The sequence below is a fragment of the Adiantum capillus-veneris genome, chromosome 30 (genome assembly GCF_014529385.1).
Source record: "Adiantum capillus-veneris isolate H3 chromosome 30, ASM1452938v2, whole genome shotgun sequence".
Taxonomy (NCBI): Eukaryota; Viridiplantae; Streptophyta; class Polypodiopsida; order Polypodiales; family Pteridaceae; genus Adiantum; species Adiantum capillus-veneris.
Genome location: NC_140960.1, coordinates 71421883 through 71429839, shown reverse-complemented (window position 1 = coordinate 71429839; position 7957 = coordinate 71421883). Strand labels below are relative to the sequence as shown.

The 7957-nt window shown below is 42.3% G+C and overlaps 1 protein-coding gene across 2 annotated transcripts in view; it reads left to right on the top strand.

Annotated features, from left to right (window-relative positions):
* EMB2411 (DNA replication helicase) overlaps positions 1-3347 on the top strand; it is a 51846-nt gene extending 48499 nt beyond the window's left edge. For both annotated transcript variants that reach the window (XM_086507614.1, XM_086507616.1), the window contains exons 35-36: positions 2978-3049; positions 3120-3347. In XM_086507614.1, the coding sequence (XP_086363740.1) occupies positions 2978-3049; positions 3120-3182 (135 nt within the window). In that variant the 3' untranslated portion in view covers positions 3183-3347. The remainder of the gene's footprint in view (positions 1-2977; positions 3050-3119) is intronic.
* Positions 3348-7957: the final 4610 nt, after the last annotated feature.

The window sequence follows — 7957 nt, the reverse complement described above, 5'->3', positions numbered from 1 at the left end:
GATACTAGAGATGAGGCTCGGATGTGCCATGACATAATCCACTGTGTTGGGTCCATGTCTGTGTGGAAAGCAGATAAAACCCATGGCAGCAGGAAATCTCTATAGGGCATTCAAGATGGCCAATCCATGTGTAGTCCCCATGTCTATCAGGTGTCGTCCATACTCAGTGTGTTCTCCATTCCGTGATAGTCTGGATAGGCCTGTCTCTGCAACATCCAACTCTCTCAGCATCTCCTCTGAAGTATCTTAAAATACTGTTTGATGATGGGCAGTCCTAGCATTGAAATCCCCTAGAATGATGATGTCACCATCTTTAGAGAACTCCCATATGTCACCATCCAGAATAGAATAGGGGGACTGTCCTCTGGGTGGTGCATAAACTGTCGTTCTCGGAGGGAAGTAGCAAATAGCAATGTAAACATATCTGCCTGTCTCTGCTCTCAATCTCACCCACATGTACCTAGCTTGCTCATCCTTGCGGGCGATATGTATCAATGGTTACAGCTCCTCTCTGAATAACGCTGCCACCTCCTGAGCCCCTCCCTCTGTGCTCTGATCGTGTCTCCTGTCTACAAGCTGTCTCCCATCTATATCCACTAATGTGAGGCATAGGTTGCCCAGGGGCGTGATGTGTCTCAGAGTAGAAGACGATGTCTCTTCCCGTAAAACTACCCTCAAAAGCACCCACATCAAGGCGCATAGATCCATTACAATTCCAGGTGGCAACTTTGAGTGTGGTCCCATGGGTCTCGCACCGTCATGTGGAGCGCCGCTCTACAATCACCACCCGGCCATCTCTGTAGAAGGCTGTCATTCCCTTCTCCCCTGCTGCTTGAATCTCTGGCATTACCTCTCTCATATGCTCAAGCTGTGTGAGAGTTAGGTAATCTCCAAGGAATATACCCGTTTTCTTTAGTGTAGGGCGCTTCTTCAAGAAGTCCTTTGCCTCCATGGATGGGAAATGGATGATTAAAGCTCTCTCTTTTGAAGTCTCCTCATTGCCTTGTGTCTTCTTCCCTACCGTCCATGCCTTTGTATGAGTAGCCTCACTACCCATCATGCAGAGAAGTTCTTCGCCTTCTCCTTCCACATCATCTCGGTCTTCTAGACCGGTTACTCTTATATGGAAGGCTCTAGTTTTCCTTCTTCCTCTAGAGTCATGTTGATGATTGTAGGAGTGGGACGGATGCGGTTTCTTTCCCTTTACCTTTCTTAGCGACTTCTATCCATTTCTCGGCCTCATCCGCCTTCTTTTGCGTCTTTGTGATCACATCCATCCACGAAGACGTCTTTACCACCTTTTGTTTCTCCTCCTCTGTGATCATCCGTACCTACTCCTTGATGACCTTGATCTCCTCTATCACCGAGGGATGGGATTCCCCTTCTTCCAGTCCACTGCTTACTCTATCCGCAAGCTCTCGCTTGAGAAATGTGACCTCTTCTCTAAGTCCTTGTGAATCCGCCTTAAGTGCTTGTAGCTCTGCGTGCAAGTCCTCTTTCTCCTTCTTCCATTGTGCGCCTTCATTGAGAAACATTTGAAGAAGGTTGGCCTTCTCTTTCCACCATCCCTCCGTCTCTGCTTTCCATTCTTTCATCTCCCTTTCCATTTGTGTTATCCGCTTGTTTGTAAGCACAAAGGTTGCCTTCGTATGGCGCTTACATACTGGCGAAACGATCATGGCCTCCACTGGCAAAGCGCTCATGGCCTCCATTGGCGATGCGGGTATAGTTCGACGCTCTGGCTCGGCTGAGTCCAAGCGGAGAAGTAATAATCACAACCCGTATGCGGGTATATGCACTACCACAGCCCACTGCGGGACACTCAGTCTGCAATATCTTCTCGAGGAAAACCTTGTAGAAAGGGCTCGTTACTGCGTGGGGGAGAAATACCACAGGAAAATGCTACAGGGGGAGCTCGAGAGACTTTTGAGATTGCCCCTGAGTGACCCGACATGTCTTCAGGGCACCCTTGGAGAGTCCGTGCTATCTTGGTGTGTACACTGTAGGGTCATTCTTGTGAGAGAGAGAGAGAAATGAAATGAAATGAAATGTTATATTAACGTCTTCAAAAGGCCAAAATGACCTATGAGACCAATCAGTTACAAAATAGTGAATCTAATACCATGTCTGGGTACAAAAGAACTAGAAGTGGAACAAAATACTACTACTACTACTACAATCTTAAACTACGGGGGTGTAGCAGCTGATACAATAGGTACCCGGTAAACTGGATGTAACAGTGTGTGAAACAAAGATGGAAGAAATGGTGAGGATCCATCCTCATCTGCACTCTGGATGTCGAGAGAGTATGGCTCGAATCTTCTGTTGTAGTCTCCGTCGATGCTGTGTAGCTCCTCTCCTCAGTCGCGGTCATCTGTATCTCTGTAGCTCCAATGCTCGGTCGATGAGAGTGCCAGTAGTGGTCGAATGAGTGTGGGACGAGCTCTGCAGTGGTGGCTGCTCCTCTAGCTGTCCCATATCTAGTGAAAAGAAATCTGTAATGTGTCTCTGGGACTGCCTCTCTCTAGCTCTCCCCAGTAAAGTGTCTCTATACCTGTGTAACTCAAGTAGATATAGTCCAAGACATCTCTGATCCTCATAACTCATGACCCTAGATAGAGGACCAAAACCCTCTCTGAATAAGCAGTGGAAACGCCCCCGTATCTCATAGAACACTGTGCAATGACATATGTAGTGCAACTCTGTCTCTGGCTCTCTCTGGCATAATCGGCATATCCTGCTGTCTGCTGGTATCCCTCTGAATCTACCAGTCTCAATCTCGAGCTGATGTGAGGATGTGCGTATCTGACCAATGGCACAACGCAAACCATGAGACATATGTGCGTATCTGACCAATGGCACAACGCAAACCATGAGAGAGAGAGAGAGAGAGAGAGAGAGAGAGAGAGAGAGAGAGAGAGAGAGAGAGAGAGAGAGAGAGAGAAAGAGAGAGAGAGAGAGTCTCTTCACCATGCAGAAGAAGTTGATTCTAATTGGTTCACGAAAGACGTTATCCTCCACTCCTGTTCTGAAGCTGTTAATTAACCAGGTATGTGACAATGCATTGGTGGGTCAATGCATCCCCTCTGAATTTTGCTTCTGATGTTGAGTTCTTGCAGGTGGAGCAAATAGGAGGGCTGGTTGACATCCCAAAGGATGCGAGTTCTGTAGTGGGTGTTTAGCAAGAGGATGTCAGGATGCCTACCGTATTCAAACATGCTGCCTCCATGGTTGTCATCGTGGGCCTCTCGTGACGATGAGCTGTACTACGATGAGAAGGAGCTGCGCAATTCAACTTCATGGCTGGTTTGGGTTTTTTTTTTTTGGGGGGGGGGGGGGGGGGGGGGGGGGGGCAGAAAGGCAGGGTCCAACTTGGCCGTGCTTTCAAAGCGCCTGACAGCGAAGCACTGTGGCGACTTTGCTTCAAAGCAGGACACAGGTGGTGGGAATTTTTGTTCATATTCCAAATTTCTGAGGCAATGGTCCCTAGCATTGGAGCAGAGTATGGCTCTGGAGGACCGTACATTTTGATGCTCATGTGACCTGTTACACAGGTTGATGGCTTATGTTGTGCAATCCATAGAGATGCTGACATACTGATGGCTTATTTGTGCAATTCACAGAGATGCTCTTTGTATCATGTATCATGTACCATATGTACATTGTATGCTTGTATTCCTCCCCCTTTTTTGGGTCTCAAATGAGTATAATCATATCAAATTTCTTAATCAGTCTCACTTGGTGGTTGGAAATTTGGTGCTCTTCACATTGCAATTATTCTCACAAAGACATGGCAGTAAATAAAATCTTCTTGTAAAGATTTAGTTGGCATGGTGATAAAGGAGCCACATCCACTTGTATCCTCTTCCAATTGTGAAGGCGTATTCTCTGTCCAATGCATTTTCTTTATAAAGCTATACATAGCACTTGTATATCATGTTGGGCACGTGCTGTATGTACCCAAATTGTTAAGCACAATCATTTATGCCTAGCTATGATGAAATCATTTTCCTGTCCATGTATGTGAAGCACTTATTTGACTCTTGAAAAATACAGGTGCATCTAGATGGGCCGGAAAGAGAGCTTTAAGTAGTATATGTACATTGTGCTCTTTTTAAGATTAAATTATATGGTAGAAACATGAGCACATGAGATGACACAATTGCATGATTGGAGCGCTACCATGGTAGGATTAGCAGAGTGTCAAGTCATTAACCAATGGGTCTCATGACTTCAAAAAAGTACAATAAGCTCCGAATGGCCATGGCTTGTGCAAGCCTGGTCATTTTTGTTAAGTGAGCCAACTTGTTTTGAACATATCGACTAAGCCATTGTTGCCAAAGCTTCTCGAGAACAAGGTCTTACATGCAATGGAGGTTACAGGGGTGAGCCTGTGAGGCTACTTGGTATTTCTTGTTGTGGTGGGCATGAGAAATGGTGCAAGACCCCACAAGAAGTATTGTAAGGAGGGTAGAAATGTTGCTTTTAACATTTCCAAAGCTAGTGCTGAGATTTTGTGAGTGGTTGTTCTTTTGGGATTGTTTCTTGTTTGCTATATCCATTGCAGAGTAAAGATTGTTCATCATGCACTCAATGTTGCAAATTCTTGATATATTTGTGAGGTTGGCCTGGTCTCAAACAAGGGTGGACCCTAACTTGATGGTCATCGATATGGGCACATCACCACATCTCTACGTTGACACATAGGTTGTTTGTTTTTGCTTTTGATTACTCACATTTTGAGATTTGGCAACACAATGGGTTTAGCCAAATAGTTATGAAGGGTGGCTTGTGCTGAAAAATAATTCTTTGATATGACAATCTGCCTCTTGTTTTCTAGGTTGTGTGGAGGGGAATCAAAGTGCATCCACATCTCCCCGCAGCAATGGCAACTCCTTAGCTCCATTGTCCAGTTCACTCAATCAGGGCAGGAACGTGGGATTGTGTGATACTTAGATGGAAGGCTGGGTAGGAGCTAATTCATGAAGGGAGGACATTTGCCAACACTAAATTGGTATATATATGCAAGCAGCAAGTTTATACGATTAGCCTCAAGCAGTTAGGTGATTGCAAAGTGCATTGCATGATTGAAACCCTCTTAGACATCAAAATGATAGAATGACAGATTTTAAACCTAGCGACAAGGACCAAAAAACCTCATTTTTTTGGGAATGCCTTGATCTATATATGAAGGGCCCTTTTGAAAAGTTTCCCTAAGGAAATGGAAGAGTAAGGCCCTTGTATTGGGCTGCACTATGGGAGAGGGAAGTATCAAAATTGTAATGCAGAGAGAGAGAGAGAGAGAGAGAGAGAGAGAGAGAGAGAGAGAGAGAGAGAGAGAGAGAGAGAGAGGGGAGAAGAAAATAGAAGAGGATTTTTACATCCTAGGAATTATCCTAATAGATTTCACAACTCGGAAGTTCCATCTTTCAAACATACTCATAGCATGAGCATTCAAGAGGTATTTATAAAACCCTTCCACACATACACTTCACCATAACTTACAAGACCCTTCTTTTTTAATAAACTTGTAACTTTTTTTCAAATTTTCAATTTTAAATCCCTCTTGTACATGGAATTTTGTAATTCGAAAAACGTGGAAACCCCTTTGGGTGAAATCACGTGCTACACTTACATACTTTGAGGTGGATCCCCCTAGCTTTACAAATCCACTGCCGACGTGTCTTGAACTCAAAATCTGACAGTTAAGAGGATTTTGAGATGACCAATATACCGCACTTGTAACACACAAGGCTAGGAATGCATTGATAAGATATATATAGAGGGGAGATCGATTGGGCAAACCTATCATCTTTTGATGAAATCTTCATGACTAATCAACTATAATTAACTGATTGTGCCAATTACCCTATTAATTTTAAGAGTTTTTTCCTAGAAAACCCCAAATAACAATTTTCTAACCAAATAGAAACAATTGGGCTATTGAGAATTACAAGTTCTTGTTTGAAACTTTGCATTAAAAAAAAAAGGTACCGGAAAATTGCATTTATCCAATTTTTCCAAATTGTGTTATTTTTTGCACAAGTAAAAGCCAAAGGTGCATTATAACTCTTTACAGGTTCACTACTGACGAGAAGGCCCTTCCCTAGGCATGAGACTCATTGCTATTCTTCCTAGTCTTTCCATGGTCTCCTTTGTCGTGTCTACATTCCTTTATGCTTATTAGAATACATGCAACTAAGCCAATCCATGGCTCGAAGTAACATGACAAAAGAGAGGAAAGCCCACCTTATACCGACGAGCCATTTACCGAGTGATAGATATTCTGCATGAGTCGTTGATGGGAGGGCAGAGGGTAATTCCCCCAAGTAGTGTCCTTTCGTGGTAAATATTTTGTCTTACTCATGTTGAATAGCCAGGTGATGTTTATTATTGTACAATCAAAATGCACATGTATTTTCTTAGTGACCTAGGTCTAGTGTAATCCCGCCTACAAATGTTGAAATTTACCTCTAAATTTTATACTTGAAAGTGAGAAAACCTACACAATTTTGAAAAAATTAGTGTAATTTGGTGTAAAAACCTTCAAATATTGTCAATTTACCTTTGTTGTTTCACATATGTAGGTTTGTAAAGTTTTTGGAAAAATGTTTTTTTCGAGGATTACTTTGTACACGTTACAACTTGGGATGAATTTCCTATCACTATCGCCTCAATGTCTGTGCTCCAAACAACCAAAGATCTTACGGTACAACCCCATACACTAGATAGCGATGGTTTTGTAAGGCCTTCCAAATAAGAAATTGTGTTATCCTACACCTTTCATAGTGCATTGAATGTGGGCCTTTGGAGATTTTCTCCTAAGGACCTCTACATATTGGGAGGGGCATTAAAAGATCATAAGACTTGCCATGTTGTCTTTTAACTCTTTGACATATCAAACATTCTCAAACAAATTTAGCTACATCATTCTTCATGTCAAGCCAAAAGAAATGATCTTTACATACAAAGAGAGTGGATTGAATTCCCCGACGACTAGTGTAGGGTGGGTCATGCATTTCATTCATTACCAGCTCTCTATTTGGTGTTGTGATGCATAGTTTTTATTGAAAATAAAGAAAACCATTTGTCAATGTGTGATGTTCCAAAGGCAAACCATCATTTTGATGCATTTCAAATCATACAAGTGTAAAGGGAGGATCGTCAGAATAGGTGTCAACATTGAATTAAATAATTGAAATTTAGCTATCAAAATGTGATTCAAACAAACATGCTTTATTTGATCAAAGATGCAAGAACAAGTTAGACGAATGTGATTCACATTGACTTTTCTACTTAAGTCATATGTTATTGCGTTATCTCTTTTAGGCTAGTATTGAATCATAAGATGAAAATTTTGAATGAAATTGACCCATTTTATATGGAAATATCATTAGAGGAAATATGAACCCTAAAAGGGCCTTGTAAGGATCCCTAATTTTTAGGGATTAATTGCTAAGTTGTCACCATTAGAGGAGACATTAGATACCACTAGTAGGCTCACTAGTGCTTTTGACCCTCCTAAATGCATCCACATAAGTAGTCAAGTTGAATGTCTACGTTTCTTTGTCGTGTGCTTCAAAAATAATACCCTTGTTTTTCAGCTTTTGACAAAATAAAATAGCCTTCACACATTCTAATTGGTCATTGTGTATTGTTAAGACCCCCTACCAATTTGCAAAAGACTTTCATAACCATATATATATATGTGTGTGTGTGTGTGTGTGTGTCCTTTTGCAATACCTATTTTTGAAAAATATCAAGCCTCTTATTGCTTGAAAAGTGCACACTGATCGAATGAAACTAGCAAGTGAGCAGTGGGTAGCATTGACTTGAGTGAGCATTGTGCAATCATGGCGCATGGCCGTATGTAGAGGGATACATGTAGGAGTAGGGACATGGCCGCTTGCAATTTTTTGAGAGGAAGCACAATCATGAATAGTGCTATGAGCGCATT